Source organism: Hippopotamus amphibius, chromosome 1 (assembly GCF_030028045.1).
Source record: "Hippopotamus amphibius kiboko isolate mHipAmp2 chromosome 1, mHipAmp2.hap2, whole genome shotgun sequence".
Taxonomy (NCBI): Eukaryota; Metazoa; Chordata; class Mammalia; order Artiodactyla; family Hippopotamidae; genus Hippopotamus; species Hippopotamus amphibius.
This window is the reverse complement of record NC_080186.1, coordinates 199,831,391-199,849,443: the sequence shown is the minus strand read 5'-3', so window position 1 is coordinate 199,849,443 and position 18,053 is coordinate 199,831,391. Positions and strand designations below refer to the sequence as shown.

General features: G+C 41.6%; 1 protein-coding gene and 1 long non-coding RNA gene across 3 annotated transcripts in view; one reads left to right on the top strand and one right to left on the bottom strand.

The window, feature by feature from the left end:
- Nucleotides 1-16,845, bottom strand: part of ELL2 (elongation factor for RNA polymerase II 2) — a 72,388-nt gene extending 55,543 nt beyond the window's left edge. The window contains exon 1 of the mRNA XM_057738803.1: nt 16,524-16,845. Within this exon, the coding sequence (XP_057594786.1) occupies nt 16,524-16,670 (147 nt within the window). The 5' untranslated portion in view covers nt 16,671-16,845. The remainder of the gene's footprint in view (nt 1-16,523) is intronic.
- LOC130855344 (uncharacterized) overlaps nt 16,399-18,053 on the top strand; it is a 238,017-nt gene continuing 236,362 nt past the window's right edge. For both annotated transcript variants that reach the window (XR_009054306.1, XR_009054304.1), the window contains exon 1: nt 16,399-16,535. This is a non-coding gene — a long non-coding RNA (uncharacterized LOC130855344). The remainder of the gene's footprint in view (nt 16,536-18,053) is intronic.

The following is an 18,053-nucleotide window of genomic DNA, read 5'->3' as shown; positions in this document are numbered from 1 at the left end:
CAAGAAAAGCTGTAATTGTAAATATCTACCATAGTCTTAGGCATGATTTCCTGTACCCAAAGTCACCAATATGGGACTGGTTCACAACTATGGGAACACTTTTCCAAATTGCTAACAGAAATTCATGGGGAAATCAGATTTGGGTAATATTTTGATAGTAACACATAAGCCTGTAAACTATTCTTCATACCCTCATATCCAAACCCAATGCACAAAACAAAGGCAGTGGTTCCTGGTTTCAACTTTACCTTAAAGAAAAATACAGAGGCACCCATGTGCCCCACCCTCAGCCACGGCACATTAACTACTACTTACCAGTTACTTCTCAAAACTTCTCTACAGATTTAAAAGTTTAATAATCAGGATTACAATAAACTAAAGAGAAATAAGGAAAGGATAAGCGCTTTAAAAGATAGATCATTTGAATATAAAATCAAGTGGTAGCATTAACCATTCTATTACTATTTATAAAAATGGATAAACATCTTCTTGGAGAAAACATAATAGATACTATTACCATTGTTCTACCACCATAAAAAGATGATTTAACTTTAGACTTATCAGCAGAATCAAAGTACTACTGGGTGACAAATTTTTTTTCTTGGTGTGTGTAACAATTTTTCGTGTGACTCATTCTAATTCATGGTCTTTTATGAAAATATAAAATATAGATTAATGCTAACTTGAATTTCCTTAGAGGGTGAAAATCTCACCCAAAGTAATGGCAGCCTGCCTGCAGAAGCCCTGGGGGGCCCTCTTTGTTTGGAAGTAGGTGGCCCTACAATTTAGGTAACACAGGCCCAGGTTCTAGCTTTCAGAGTATTTCAATCAGCCCTGCCTCTTGCTGTCTCTGCAAATCACAAACACTGAACGTCTCCTCTGAGGCTGGTTACACTTTCCTCCCTGACTCCTTGCAGGGAGGTTATCTTCAGCTAACCACTGGAATTTGTATATGTGCTGCTGAAGTGAGCACTAACCACTGGAATTTGAACTTCTCTATCACATTCATCAATTCTTCTTGGTCAAACAAATGTTAACTTTTCTCAGTTTTCAAATTGCTCACTTCTCCACTGGATATCACAGCTTCCTTACACTTGGAAACACCAGTCCTCCTAGCTCTTTGCTCATGCCTTTCATTTCAAAAGCTAGTGTCCTTCACTTTCCTTTTTCTAGACCTACTCTCTCCTGGATGCTCACCTTGCCTATTTGGTGATGACTCTGAATCTCTTCCCTATTCCTCAACTTGGCATCTCTCCGCAATTTGCAACTTACCACTGCCTAGGACATTTTGCATTAGAAACTCTCAGTGACAGCAAAATTGGCAAACACGAAATTACCCCTGCCCCTCACCAAACTGGCACCTCTTTCCCACTTTCTGGCAAGGGTGCTTCTATCTTTTTGGTTCTCCAGGCTCACAACCTTAAATTTAACTCATAGGCTCTTCTCCCTCTTCCCTCACCATATCCTATTAGGCAATCACACACTGCTAGAATCACAGAATTCTGGATCCAGAGATAATCCAGCTGATGCCCAGCCCCACCCCCCACCCTTAACCACAATGCGCAATGTGTCCAATTAATAACTAAGCTGGGACCAGAATCTGGGACTCAATCTTCCTGTTTTGCCATACTGTTTTTCTTCTACTATCTTGGGCTCCACACACATCTGCTATGGCAGATCCAAAATTTTAGGGGCTTTGCTCCTTTATGTCAGAGAGTTTGCATTTTAGTTGGAGAACATTTGAAAATTAAATATTGTACTCGGCTAAGTACTGCTGGGAGGTTCAGTAAGGATTCTCAAAAAGGAGAAAAGTATGGGTTAGAAGAGAAACTAGAAAAGAGAAAAGGCTCATGGAAAAGATGGATCCTGAGTAGCAATTTTGAAAAGACAAACTCCAGGGAGAGGGAGTGCCCTAAGCAAAAAAGCAAGGAGACAGGAATGGATAGTGTGTGAGTAGAGGGCCAGTCTCTGTATGTGTACAGAGTTCTTTCACACGTGAAACGTAACATAAAGGATGAGAAGTGGACCTGGTGATCCCTGGCTAATCTCTCATTGACCTCAAAATTTGTCTTCAGTTTTAGCTTCTATCCACTATAGAATAAATAGGACAGTAATTTAAATTTCAGACCTCAGAATTTCAAAAGGTTTATCACCCTGTGAAATAACCCTACCCTAATCCCCTCCATTACCCTTTTAGGGATGGCCTTTAAGTCTTCCCTTTGACATGATAAACAATAGGAGGCTCTTCTGATTTTCAGAATAAGAAAGTGAGTTGCTGAAAGAAGTGTTTCAGGGAAAGCAGCTCTTTCAGTCATATGTAAGAGAGAGAGATGAATTGGGGCTAGGGAAAAGGATTAGACATCAGTTCCAGCGGATGTTTTATTTAGGAACACTCATGATAAAAGCCTAAATTAGTATGACTTCATCTGGAGCAAACAGGATATGGTGGAATGAGCAGACCATCCCAAGAAAGAATGATAAAACGCGATGAAAGCTTGAATATCAGGTGTGTGCAAGCACGTTCGTGCGTGCACACACACGAAGCAAAGGTGGCTCAGGGCTCTCAATCATCATCTGGGGCCAGTCCGCCCCAGACTCTCCTAAATTAAGCTTAGTTTCTACTTTAAAAGCTCCTAGCCTGTTTCAGGCCCTTATCACCAAGCACCTAGACAAAGTCCTTCCTCCTTTCCTTCAATTCCTTCCAAATGCTACTCATTCAAATAGCTAGCAGAAGCGCTCTCAGATACCACCCTCAGCATGTCACACAGCCTGCAGTGAGTTCTATCAAAGCAAAACAAACTCCTCCACATAGAAAGCAGGCGGTGCAGCTATAGGACCAACCAATTTCCTCTTCCACTTCCCAACTGTGGCTCAGCAGTGTTAACCTTTTTCAGTCTGTTTGTTTTGTAAACAATTTCCCATTTCTACTTCTACCTCCTACTGGTTCCTTCAACCTGTCATACCTTCCCTAACACTATTTTGCCAATTCATACTAATCACTTAACATTCAAACTTAAGATTAATTTCCTCATCTAGGCCTTTCTTTGGACAAATCAGAAATCAAAGATGATGTGTTTAAGGACCCAATGCAGGTAAATGTGAAAGAGACTGGGTGTAAAGCAACAAGGAGTGGTGAGTACCTGGGGAATGAATGCCCAACTGAGAAAGGATTCAAATTTTAAAATGTTAAACCTTTTTATCACCAAACAAAACACTACTGACACTATTTTGCTAACTCTGAACTATGCGCACTTTACCATTAGCTATTGTTTTTCCAGATGCCTGTGTCTATGGTACCACTACATTTTTGCGGGGGGGGGGGGGTATTTTTTCATAGGTTTTCTTACTCCTAGTTGTTATGATACAGGAGTCTAACACATATGTAACTTACAAGTATTCGTCTCATTTTGCTAAAAATAGTATTATAAAATCACTTTGGCTATGTTTTCTTTATATATGCAGTATACAACTGTACACATTATATACTTTACAGATTACTATTCCGGGTTGTAGAGACAAAACAATACCACTATGCTTTACGTCAACGTAGGAATTTTCAAGAGTGATTTTGACATTATTCAATCTTTTGCCTCATGAGCTGAATTTAGAACCTAAACTCCTGATATGGTTAGAGTTCTATCTGTATTGCTTGATTCCTCAGCAAAAATGATAATCTGTTTTTGTTTACATAGTTTTGTAATGTACACAGTATTTTTATATCCACAGTCTCAAGTGAGACCTCCTAAAACCAGCCGTGGGTGGTAGGAAGGCATCACTATCCCCCATTTCAGAGGGAGATAAACAAGTCTCCAATAGGCAAAGTTCATTGCTCAGGATCACTAGTGGTTAGCAGAGCTGGACCTCAAATCCAGCCTTCTGAATCTCAAATACAGAACCCTTTCCTTCTCTTGCCTCTGTAACAAGTTGCCTCCTATAGCTGAACATATAAAAGTACTTTAAATGCTCATTCAATTCTTCTGGCATTTTGTTTCCAAGGAAAATGAATTTCATAAAATCAGCATAATTTCCAAAGTTCAGTTTCTAATTAAATAAAAACTAAGAAAAAAGAACAAGTTTTTTTTTTTCCTAAAAAGGCCATGTATAGTAAAGGAACATATATAAATGTTTGTGTTAACATTTCTCATTAAAAAAGTAAAACCCTCATCTATGGAGAGTTGTGGGTGCTTATCCAAACAGGATAAACTAGGATTACTGTTACTGAAAAACTCCTTTAAGATATCTAACCACCTAGAAGAGAAAAATACATAAGAGAACCTCAGATCCTTTACTGATTTTAATCCCAGTTTTAGACAAGAAGATGTTAGGTACTAGGCTGCAGTTCTTGAACGTTTTAAAAAATGCAATGAGAGACAGCTAGAATGCTATACCACTTTTTATGCATCTGATACAGTGTTAATGGGAAAGGTACCAGGAATAAGTTCTAAAAGTCAATACCACTATAAGCAAATGTCTCAAGCACGTTAGTTTTTCACCTAAATGTTTTTTAGCCTAAGTTTAACTGTACAAACATAACCTTAACTTACTGTATATTTTTTAATGCAATCCAATTTTAAATGATAATGTAATTACAGGTGGCCAAATACGATATGGCATGTTTTAGAATAATGATTAACTTACTAAGTACATTTCCATTACAAATGGAATTTCAATAGGACTTCAACTTTTGATTTTTAGCTTTAATTAAATATTTGCACCAAGTAGCTCTTTTGAAAATCAAGTAACTCTAGGGTTTAACTGAATAGTAGTTGAGCTATAAATAAGATAGTGATCTGGTATCTTCATCCAGACAAGAAACACAATGCAGACTGGAACTGGCTAGGGAAACTGTTTTGATAAATGCTTCAACAACCTGATAAAGGTGATGTTTTATAGTCAAAAGATTCTGTTAAACTCTTAGTTGGTTCACTGCTTTTAGAGTTCCTTAAATTAGCCCTCTATATTTCTCAGGGAATGTAGGGCATTCTTCAGCTTAGAATAAAAGTGTAGACAATACTAAAATGCTCAAAAGTTTAGTTACATTCTTGGCATCTGCCATTATAATAAGCCAATTCTACTGAAACAAAAACTGCTCTATGACCAAAGAAATCTATGTCCACTTATTTCCAGGGATTATTTCTTGCAAAATATCAGGACTATAAAAGTAATATGTAATTTACTAAGTAATTTTACTAAGAAATTTTAATTGTACTGAGTAATATTAATTTCTGACATGATTCTTTTAGGGTAGGAGAGAAGCAAAGCTCAGGTTTCTTTGGGGATAAATAAAAGAGAGCTACTTATCCTATAAAAGTTATGACCATCTCTTGATTATTTACATATTGCTTATCCATGTAGACAAATCAAATCTATGGTTACTTTTACTCCATCAACCACTATTAGTCAACATACAAACATAAGAAATAGCATTCTGGTCTAGAAAAGAGTGATTTCTCTAAGAAACACATTATAGAAATCTTTCTAACTTTATTCAAGGTTAGAGATGTACTTGAAATACTTTCAGCTTCCCTTCTGAACCCATTGTGGAGCTGTGATTCAACTTGAAGTTAACTCTTGAATTATTTAAAATTAACCAGTTGGTATTTATTAAATACTTCATATTTTATCTGAGTAGCTAAGCTACATTATAAGTCATGCTAAAGATAGTGCAAAAAAAAAAAAAATCCAAAGTCAAATATAATTTTGGAACTTTTTGTCAAAACCAGAAAACTTTCTATAAATGGTGACGGGTCAGGTGACTGCTTTAAGTAAGACTGTTTTAGGAAATGATTATACCTACCTAGTTACTATTTATTGAGTGCTTAAAATGTGTCAGGCCGGTGTAATCATTTTTACTATCACCTGTGGGAATTCTCAGACACCCTTGAGGGCTAGATACTATGATTTCTACTTCTCAGGTAAATCCTGTGAAATCACATGTTACACAGCTAGTAAGTGACCTGGAGCTCAAACCCTGGTCTGTCTCATTTTAAGAACTGTGCTCTTGCCTACTACTCTACACAGCTAGGCTCTCCTGCTCCTCCTTAACAATAGTTATACAAAATGTGAAATATCTGAAAGCTGTGGAATTAAGAACTGATAAAAATCAATAGCTTTTTGGGGGGGATCACTTTTTTGGTTTTGTATCACAACTTAAGGAAAATATCAGACACTTGAATTTGTTTTCACTTATGCAAGTAAAGAGTAAAAAGTATTTGTGACTTATCCTGGGATATAATTTAAGATAGAACTTTCTTTCCTAAAAGAGGTACTATTATACCATTTTAAGAACTTGTGGTTATAATTCTTTTATTTAAGAAGTCATTTGATTCTACTCTTTAAAACATCACCTGATAGAGAAACCAAAGACTATCCAATAATTATATATATATATATTAAAGCTCTTCATTGGAATATAATTGCTTTACACTCTTGTACCAGCTTTTGAGGTACACCAAAGCCAATAATTATATTTTAACCAGGGTAATAAAAAAAAAATCTAGGCAAGGAAAGAGGAAGAAAAAAAAATAAGATGGAGCTATAAAGCAGAAAATAGCACAGGAAATCGGACAGTTAATCCTGAAATCAAATATACTCAGCACTTGTTAAAAGCTGGTAATATGTTTAGAAAGATAGTATGAACGTGAAATTTTGAGGTAATCCCAAAGCTACCCTAGTAAACAGTATCTCCTTTGCCCCAGTCTTTTATTAGATGCTCCCCCACCCCCCAAAAGAGAGAGAGAGAGAGAGAGAGAGAGTCATTAAGTTTCACAAAATCTAGCATTTTGCTTTGTCAGTCAGTCCAACCTTACACATAGGAGAAACTCCTTCTGTACAGATTTGGGAGAACCAGATTCAAGAGCATACGGAATAATTTCTTTCTAGCCATTATAGCATAGAAAAGAATGAAATATAAAGGAGATTATCAAAATGGTAGCGAGAAGTCAAAAATCTAATCTATTAACACAATCCTTGTTTTTAAAGATAGTTTCTGGAAAACTGGAGCTATCTGATGCAGGCCAAATTAAAAAAAAAATTATTGTCTTAAACATTACTATTTCATACAACTCTCTAAAGGAATATGGAAGGCAAAAATCCAAACTGAACAACCACCTAAAAAGTTAGTTACTGTGAACCAGCCCTTATAACAGTATTTGAAGCATAATATCCCATCATTTTTTTCCCAAGAGAGAGCTTAATGTGAACTTTATAATTGTGTAATAAGCTTACATGTCAAATCTGACTGTAAATACAAATAAAGATTTCTTCTTTGGGATCATGATCTCTAGGTAAAGTATAAGGAGAAACAGTAAAATCAACTTGGATTGGAAGATGGGTATTATTTTTAAAATATTAGAAATTTATAAAATGAAGCATCTAGAACAAAGGGAACCATCAGAAGGCTTGAAACTTGGAAACTACATGATCACAGTGTTTTAAAAAAATTACTTTGGCTGCTGTGTGGAGAATGGACTATTGGGGGAAGAGGGGAAGCCCGGAGGCTAGCTGGAAGTCCATGGCAGTGGTCCTCAAGAGAGATGATGGTGGCTGGGACTAGAGTGGTGGTGATGGATGAGGTAAGATTTCGGATGTTTGAAGAATCACAGAACTTGCAGATGGACCAAGTCAAGAAAAGAGGAGATAAATCAAGGAAAACTACTGAATTACTAGGCAACTGGTGAACACTCATGAAGATGTAGGTTTGAGGAGTGAAAACAAGAATTGTGTTTGGGTCTGTTAAGTTTGAGATAACCTATTAAACTGATAAAGACTGCAGGTGTTGAAAATTAGTGCCCTGAAAATGGAGAAAGGTCAAAACTGGAGACAAATATTTGGCGGTCATTAACATATAGATGACATTTAAATCCATAGGACTAGATGAGCTCACCTAGGGAAGTGAATAGATAAAAGAGAAGGGAACTGGGATCTCCAACTTTCAGAGGCCAGTCAAGCAGAGGCTAATCAGCAGGAGAGACTGCAAAAGAATGGTCAGGGAAGTGGGAGGAAAATCAGGAATGTGTTTCTAACGGGAAGCAGTAGTCAACTGGATGGCATGATGCTGAGGTCAGGTAAGACAGGAAGAGAGAGGACCACTGGATTTGACAAGGGACCTAGGCAGGTGCAATCTTGGGGATGTGACAGACACAACCCACCTGGAGTGGGCTGAGCAGAGGATGGGAGATGAAAAAACAGATACTACTTTTCAGGCATATCCTCAAACATAATCCTTTCTTTAGGTGTACCCTTGCTCACAGACTTTATTGTATGTATGTATGTATGTATTTGTTTATTTATAATGTCTGCTTGTTTCTACTAAGGCACAAGTACTTTCTTGAGGCAGGGACCAACCCTGACTTATGCAACTTTATCCAGTGCCTAGTTCTATGCCTGGCACATGTCAGAAGATAAATAAACATTGGTTAAACAAATAAATGAATATTTGACAGTTATAGTTGTAATTCCTACTCCTACCTCTTAGTCTTTTATTAAAGAAAAAGCATCTTAAGACACTCAACTGAGTTTTTACCACATGGGTGTATTTTCTGGCTATCTGAGGCATCATGGTTTCCAACAATGAAAACCAAAAGCCATGATACTAAGTAAATGTCTTTTAAAAAATATGTTAAGACTTAAATTTACAGGTAAGGATATTTAGGTCCTAAAGTATCTCACACAATATTATTTGAAAGTTCAAGCCTGGTTCCACCCTTGAACAAACTCACTGTTCATAGGAAAAGTCTTCTAGCCAAGGTTATCTCCATGGACCATGAACCAAGTGCCCATAACTAGTCTATGACAATGTATATGTATAACAAAAGCTTCATGTACTCATGATTTTTTGGTTTGTTTTTTACAAACTGTCAAACAAAAAAAAAAGAGAGAGAGAGAATCAGAACACTGAAACAGAAATGAAAGTAATCTGGAAGTGAAAAAACTGACCCTTTCAAGGCCTTTAGCAATCATTTAGAAATGATGCTTGAAATGTAAATCCAGGCACATTAGAGAGAGTTACTTAATGATTAAATAATCACTTGGGACAGAAACCATGGAAGGTCTGATCTTCATGTTAAAATCAAATTCCATTTTCGTATTATCTGTACTCTATGACTGTCAAGTGCAATTTATAGAAAACGTTATTGAATAAAGGAAGCCAATAAAAATAAGAACAAAATTTAAAAATCCCTTTTCAAAACCAAAATTTCTTCCACCTAATTTCAACTTCCCCCAAAACATCACCAATCCCCAAAATTTCCATCCAAATGGAAAAGTTTGACATGTAAATAATATACAGCATTGTTCTAGTCTAGTCTCAGACCCAAATATACTTCTCAAAGATAAAACTGCTAATCAAACCTAAGTCTTGTCACCAAACAAAAGACTGCATGAACTTTCACTAAAATGGTACTTTATCTCCCCCACCCCGCCTTACCCTCCAAACTGCTTCTGATTCTCCTTTTTCTACCCCTCCTAGTGCTGATGGCTAGAAATTTCTATTTAACCTTGTTCCTTTAAAACCTGTTGTTAAATTCTATAGATTCTATTCATCCATAATGTCTTGTCTCCCACTAGCATACTAACTTAGACCTCAGTCCTCTCTGACCTGGACCACATACTTCTCCCTAACTTGTCTGCTTCCTTCCAGATTCATCTTATATTCATCATGCACACTGAGGCCAGTATAATCCTAAAGCACTAGCTCAAATCACCTTAAATTTCTACTCAGTGTCTCTCCAGTTCTGAGAGAATAAACTCTAACCTGCTCCAGTCTCCCTTTCCTCTCTTACATCCAATTATGTTTTCTCCCACACTCGAGCTTAAGTGGAACAGGGTTTTCCCTGCGATTCTCAAAGCCTGCCTTAGCTTTTCTACTGTTGTGCTTTCCTTGCCTGTGCCATTCCTTCCGCTGGAGATGTGATTCCCCCATCTAGTCTCTGCCTATTAAAATCCTTTAAGACCCAAAGATGTTTCTTAGACCAATAATATATAGGATTCCCAACAAGAAAGAAACTTATGCTATTTCTCTAACAATCTGGTTATTATTAAACTAGTAGCCAAATATACTCTGACTACCGAGTTCAATTCAAGGTGCTAATTTGATTCATGAATCTTTAAGGAGCATATAATCTAATTAATACGATTCTCTCTTTTTATATCCTATATTAAACTGCTAGCCATGAGATTCTAGGTTTGGCCTTTGCTGGCAAAGTATTACTGGAGGCCCTTAAACCAGTTCTTCCTAAAGGTTTAACATGGCTCTCAAGAGCCCTAATGCCACAACCAAAATTATAGCTAGGTAGATAAATTGAAAGGAATGGAGGGAAAGAAAAGAAAGCAATTTTCCTTGGTAAATCTCACCTGATTTATGCCATGTTTTTCAGCTTCAATTTGGCTACAGAGACACAGTCATTAATTGACTGTATGCTACTCCAGATCTGCCTTTCTAGATTTTTTGCATTAAGTCACAGGAAATGTCCTATGGAGCTGAGGTATACAAGAGTCAAATGTGCTGTGGTTATATACATGCTGTTTTCTTTATTCTCAAACTCAGCTCATCTTACACGAAGAAATGCCCATATTATCACAATTTAGGGACATCTTTTCAAATACTCCAAATACATTTCACTCAAACTGGCAAATAACTGTGCTGAACTCTGGTGCCACACTCCTGAGCCTCTCTGTAGTCACCGCAAATTGCTAAAAATGACCCACCACTGGTTCTCCTGAAATTTTCATTTTCCTCACTTTGTTGGCTGTATCACAAATTACCTAATAAGCGCTATGAGCACAGCTTCCATAGTTTTTCACAAGTGCAAATGGAAAGGTTGGATCTGGTGACTGTCCTTGATAAGCTTTCCTGTAAATCATTCCAAGAATTTTACACCCCTTTCCTTTTAAATTCTTTTCTTGAACATGTTCCAATCCTTCACATATGTTCTTTCTTTTTCCCCTTAATTCTGGTGCCAAGTTTCCCAGTCTCTCTCTTTAGGCAATCTGGCTACTGCTTTTCACTAGGAGGAGCACCCTTCTTTGCAATGAACACCTGATCATCTGAATAAACTTTTCAAACACTCATTGCAAAATGGGGCACAAGCTTGACTTGACTTGATAAAAAGCATTTTAAGATCAAGTTCAGCCTGAAGATGGGTCTAAGTTAAAGTCAGTAAGATTAACTTATTTTAATTAAAACTGGCTATATTTAAAACTGCAAAAAAGGAATCCGCTAAGGCAAACCTCATTGCTTTCTTTAGTAAACATGTCAGCAGCAGTGGTAGCTCTGTGCTGGTAGATCTGGGTGCTTGAGTGGTACCTCAAGGAAAACAGGGTCTTCTGTATTTATAAAAACAGATTATTGAACACACATGTACACACTCAAAATTGAGGGCAGGCACAAAAATGAAGAGATAGGAAAAAGTATGGTAGGAGTCCTTTGTGCCTCAAACCACAATGAATCAAATGCTGATATGTTCACCTGGTAAAAAGAAAGGAAAGGAGAGGATATCTCCTACCCCATGACCTGTGGCACCAGTGATTTTATAAGCTCACAGAACACATTAAAGGGAGCTATTGTGAAGGACAGTAACTTTAGAGGTTTAAATAAGACTTTATGCTTTGACTGGAAATAGTGTCTGGTAATACTGGGAGAGACAACTTCTCATGCCAAATTAAATGTAAGTATATTTTGTACAAATTTTCAAAACACTATCATTTTCCTAGACGACACTAATCAAAGCAGGAAAATTTATTTAAAGCCAATAATTAGAGTTGACAAGAGAATGTGTTAACAGAATCCTTCTTAAAGGCATCTCCTTTCTTATCTTCAGGCATAGAAAATGAATGGCCCCTGCCTCCAGATGCATGTATGCAAGACTTTTTATGTAATAGCTGGATAAACATGATAGTATTATTTGAACCATCAGCTTTGAAACTTTGAGTACACATTTTTAAAAAATCAACAGGCTCAGCAATGAGAGAATCTGAAAACAATATTTTGATAAGATTTTTGTTACTACAAAATGTCAAAATAAAGCCAGCTACACATCACTGAAGGAATTGGCTATAATAAATTTTAGAATTTTGAGGTTTAATTTGAAACAGTTTTAGGATACATTTGGGAAAACTATGTAACTACAGTAACATATGCTCATTTAAAATATGTGCGGCTTATCTAGACCACAAATTCAGACATCAATTTAGAATGATTATAAAGCGGTAGTATGTGATTTAATTTATTTATCCTAAGAATATACAGTAACCTGTACCTTCTAAGGATTCTGAGTTCATTCTGCAAACCATGAAAATAACTTTCCAGTTAACATATTTTTATATATGATCAACTTGAAACTGTTTCTGTATTCAAACTGAGTGAAAAACAACTTGTAGGAGATATAACTCCCATTCCTGGACTCACAATGTCTCTATCCCCCACCCCAATCTCTGTTTAAAAGCTTCCCAAGTTAGCATTCTTCACTTCTCTAAAAATAGAAAACTTGAGTAATGAAGGTCAATTAGGTTTATCTTTTTTTATAAACCCTTTATTGGAATATAATTGCTTTACACTCTTGTACCAGCTTTTGAAGTACACCAAAGTGAATCAGCTGTATTTATACATATATCCTGGTATCTCCTCTCTCCCGCGACTCCCTCCCACCCTCCCTGTCCTGGCCCTCTAAGGCATCACCCATCATCGAGTTGATCTCCCTTTGTTATACAGCAACTTCCCACTAGCTATCTATTTTACAGTTGGTAGTTATCTTTTGAAAGTTAGGAATTGTTTCCAATTAAAGATTCTGTTTCCATGAACTCTAATAATTTTGGATTCTTGCTCAATTATATCTAAAGAACATCTGTATTTAGCCTAAGTCACAGTTTCCTAAAATTCTTAAATTTACCTCCCTGAAGTCTTATGTCAAGTGGATTAATTTAGGAGAGTAAATCCAATGGACAAAATAATCTGGATAAAAATAACTCTCTGATGTTCAATTTAGGAAATTAACCTGTTGAAATTTCTGGCTCTTAGAAAGTCATCAGAAGGGGAGGAATAACAGTCATAACCTTGCATAGACCAAAGCCACTTGGAGGCCACTTGTCAAGCATCAAACACCTTCCTATCTAAGCACGGGAATGGTAGGGGCAGTTTTATATGAGAAGTTAAAGCCATCTTGCCCCCTTCCCCAGGAGAGAATAGAAATTTCTTCCTGACTAGCCAGTGCACGCCAACATATTTCCAAACATAGCTACAATTTAAAGTTAGGAGCCCTACTTTGATAAGGGTGGAAAGTGTAAAGACCAAGTATGTATCTTCTACTGGAGGATAAAAGCTCAGCCATATGCTCACTGCTGGCAATTTTACCGTGCTGATGGGGGAGCCCTGGTCTGGCCCTAGTTAGGAGGAGGGGCACTGAGGGCACATTTGTGGGAGGCTTCGCTGAACACACCAGAGGATACTGCAGTGAATTCCAACAGTACCTCATTTCTTTTTCTTCTGTCTTTTCCCACTTTTTAGCTGTCTGAAGTTAAGAGTATCACCCCAGATCCTGGTTTTCCAAGCCCCTTAAAAACTGTTTCTGTGGTTAAAGTGATAGTTAGGCCTGGGGACAGAAACTGGTTAAGTCAGAAACAAGGCAGTGTCCAATCACAACAGCCAAGTCAGCTTATTTCTTCCTCCTCTCCCTGCATACTGTTTCTACTACCACCTTTTCAGAAGAAAAGGAATCCAAGGACTACCTCAATCTACCTGGGTCCAACTCATAAAGGGGCTTGGAAAAATCTTCTCCCTTTCCTTTCTCTGACTCTGTACAGATTGACCAGGCCCATTAATTTGCATGTACAGAGATGGAAAGAGATAGTAATGATATTAGTAGGCAACAGAAGTAGTCAGGAGCAAAGAAAACCACTGACTTTGGTACCTTTGACTATAAAAGTAAAATTCAACCAATCGATCAGTCAATCAATCAATCAATCAATCAAGAACTAAGTGGTGGGTTGGAAGAGGAAGAAATTTTGTTCTATTTCTTAAGACAGTGGTATATAAGTGTGGGGGTTTTTAGAATCAAAGCATTCCAACTTTAATCCCAAGTATGTAAACACTAAGGTGCAGGAGGCAGAAATGAAGGGAGAGAAACAAACAGCATTCTCAGTGAACACTGGGGGCTTCTCTGTCACCTCACTCTCCCTGGATACCATCCCTTCCCTGTGTGGGCCTCCTCACCCACCTCTTCCCTGTTAGTGTCTGTCAGTCTTGTTGTAATCAGCTGTACAGTTTGCCAGTTGTCCCCTCAAGGTGGCTGGCTGACCTACTGTCCCCAGAGATGCCTCTCCCCACCCCTGTGTGTCAGTCTTTATCTGCTCCCTGGGTCTGTTTCTGACTGGAGGTTGGCCTCCTTCTGCTGGCTTCTTCCTCTCCCATCCCTGAGTGTTTTTCTCTTTACATACCCTGACCTACCTTCTTTCCACTGTCATTCCTTCCCAAACCCTCCCCTTGAAACAGGCAAGCTTATCTCTCTATCTTGCAGGGCTGAGTTTCTCTCCAGTGTCTGCCTCTGTCCCTCTGCCTGCCTATCTGGCTGGCTTCCCCTAGATGGGCCTCCCACTCCATGCTGGTGCTGGTCTCTTCCCTGCAGATGCACCTGTCTGGGAGTAGCTACTGATACATGCAGTTTTTATTTCTTGTAGTTCCTCGCTTTCCTATTGCTGAGTGACTTCCCAGTCATACATGAGACCCTTTTTTCCCTGAGATTTCATGGTACGTGGGAAAAGTATCTTTCTCCCTGTGCATGAACTCCTCCCTCCACTCCAGAGTTTGTTTTTCATCTATGCTTCTCTGGTGAGTAACACATATGCCCTGGAAGGTACATCCATGTGTCCACTCAATTCTGTGAGTGCCATCCTGAGGGCATGCTCATTTCTATGAGTCTCTCCTGCTGTTTACTTGTATACTATCATGTGAGTTCATGTATTCCTCTAGCTGTACAAACTGTGTGCTCCCCCGTGTGCTTGCTTATGTAGGGCGCCCCTCTAAAGGTAAGCCTCCCTTGGCCCAGGTTCACACCTCTCCTGTGGTTTTGCCTTCAACTCTGGGCCTTCCCTCTAAGCATCTAAAGTGCTGGCACTAGTGGGAGCGCAACAGATGTTAATTCCTTTCTCCACTTTTATCTGAATAACTATGTGTCCGCGTGTCCCTCCTGCCCTCTGTGCCTGCTTTCTGAGATCAGTTCATTGGAGCATGTTTCCTTGGTATGGACTCGGCTATCTGTAGGGATGCCCTGTGGGTTCTCTCCTCCATGGGCCGTCTCTCTTCTCAAGAGTGACTGTTACCGGTTCCTCATATGGTATATCCCTCCCCTTATGCGATGCGTCCAGTCTGTCTCCCTCACCCATTCACAGTACTGCATGTCCATAAACGGCTTCCCCAGGCACTCCGGTTGCGGCATCTCTTCGCTATGCCTCCCCCTCTCTGCCTCACTTTTTTTTTTTTTTAAACGTGAAAACGCGTCCCTGGGTTTGTCCTCCAATTGCCGAGTATGTGAGCCTTCGCCGTGCTGGAGTTGTGTGTGTCCATGAATCTCACTCCGGGACGCGGTGCAGGAGGCGAAACCCGAGTCTGGCCCAGGACGCGGTGTGTTCCCCCCACCCGCCTCCCCGCCCCTCCATCCAGGTCTCTCTCTCTGTCCGTGAATCCGCCTCAGCCGCGGGCGACGCGTCTTTCGGGTATGAGGAGCCACGGAGAATCTCTCTCCTCAGTAACCGAAGGCTTGCTCCCGGGTGAGCGCTGGGTGTGTGCGACTCCCGGTACGCGCTGCTGTGTCTCCGGGAACGCGAAACGCCCGTGTGCCCGAGTCCCTGGAAGTGTAAGGTGTGTCCCCCTCCTCCCTCGTAGGCGAGGCGTCTGCGTCTCAGCCTTTGCGAGGACACGGGGTGCCCCCTCCCCCCGCCCCATAGGCGAAGCGCCTGTGTCCCCAGGTCCCTGAGAGTACAACGTGTGCTCCACCTTCATACGCGGAGCGCCTGTGTCCCGGGCTCTGCGGCTCCACGGCGGTACCCCCCAAAACGCAGACGGCTGGCACCCGCCGGTCCTCTCCGGTTCGTTACTGAGACGCTGCCCTCCCCCCGCCGCCCCCCCTCCCCGCACGCCATGGGCAGAGTAGCCATCTCACTCGTCTCCCTGGTGCCTTTCTCCCTCATCGAGACAGAAAAGGCTAGAAAACCCGCGGGCGCCGTCGGAAAGTCCCGCAGCGGCGGCGGCGCAGCCGAGCCGGGGCTGCGGCTGCCTCGGCCCCGCCGCCAGGGGCCGCCCGCCCGCCCGCCTCCCAACGCTCCGGCGCCCGGCTGGCCCGGGACGGCGGCGTCAGCGACCCTGCCCGGCCCTGCCCGGCCCTGCCCAGCCCTGCCGCCGCGGGCGCTGACGGTAGCCGCGGAGAGCCACCGCTCCGCCAGCGCCGAGCCAGGTGCCGGGGGCAGGGGGAGGCGCGGCGGGGCGGCGAGGGACGCCCTCTTCCTTCCCGAGCCCGGTCGACTGCCCAGCTCACCTTGTGGCTCTGGTAGGTCTCGAGCGCGCGGATCGCCGTCTCGGTGAGCTTCACATGCAGTACGGTGATGTTGTCCTGTCCCAGCCGCCCGCACGACAGCCCGTAGCGCTGCTCCTCCCGCAGGCCCGCCGCCCCCCCTGCCGCCATCTTAAACTCCCCGGGGTGCCGCCGCCGACGCCGCTCGGGCTCTAGCCTCCACTGCGGCCGCGGCTGCTCGGGCTTCTGCAGCCGCCGCCACAGCTACGGCCATCCCGCTGCTGACGTACTGTCATATACTGCGCGCAGCCAGACCTCGGGCTGCCACCGCCGCCACCCGCCCCACCCTCCGGCCTCGCGCCCCGCCCCGGGCTCGTCCCATTGGTCCCGGTCCCCTCAGAGCCACCCTCATTGGCTGCCTTCCACTCTCACGGGGGCGGAGCCCAAAGTCTCTGTAGTTTGCTCCCGGGACGGGACGTCCGAGAGGTAAGAGGCTGACGTCGAGGTGACGCGCCAATTTAATCACACCTGACGTCACATCTGGTCGTCTCGGCTCACTGTCCGCGATTGGCCAGGCTGGTTTGGGGGATCCCCTGCTAATTGGGTGTCCAGGTTGCCTGCTCTAGTTACCTGGAGTCGGAGCCCCGCCCCTTGGGGGGTACAGTAGTGGAGAGCCAGGAGTGTAGAGGAGAGTCTCTTCCTGCGCTGGTGGTCCTTGGAGAGGAGGATTCCCGATCCCAAATGTGTGGCCAAGTAAGGACTTCGTCCCCCGACGGCTGCGTTAGTTTGTGGAGTAGAATGTGTGAGGGAGGTGACAGTAGGCGGAGTCACTGGAGATGCTATTGTTAAGCGACTGAAATTGGGGAGGATGCCCTTCTTCGTCATTTCACCCTAAGTTTGAAATTAGTGAGTTGGCCCTTGGCTTTAACAGTTCTGCTAGATTTTGTGGAGCATCTTAAGTACAACACCATGCCTAAAGCGTAAATCCCTTTCGCGTGGTGGGCATAGTACTATAGAAAACGGAATTTAAAGGTTTTTCCCACGCCATGCCCTGTTGTGACAAACAGTATTCCGTTCCTTTGGAGTTCGCCACAGGAGCAGGGTTGTGCCTTTTTATGGGACTTGGAGCGGTTTTCCTTTCAAAGGGCAGTGGAAGAGTAAAGTGTCCTTGACCCAAATTAAGAGAAACAGCGACACCATTCTCAGGTTTGTTTGAGTTCTGTCCATTTCATTAGACAGGGATGTGGGAAAACCTAGCTAGAGTTTAAGCTATTGATGTTAAGTGGAGGAGATGGGTGTGTGAGGGGCTGCGAAGGCTGGGCATGTTTTCCATTCCTCGCGATGCTCCGTGTGTAGGCGTGGCTAAAGGAGGGAGCATAATCAGGAGCCCTCTTCAGGCTGTATGTGGATGGACCGACACGCTTCCCGTCAGAGAGCGTGAATTAATGGGTGGTCAGTAACACCAGATAAAAACAAACCATTCAAAGGCTTGAAACTGTTGCAAGGCAGTTTTTTAAAATTACCTTTTTTTTTTTTTTAATTTGAGACGATTTT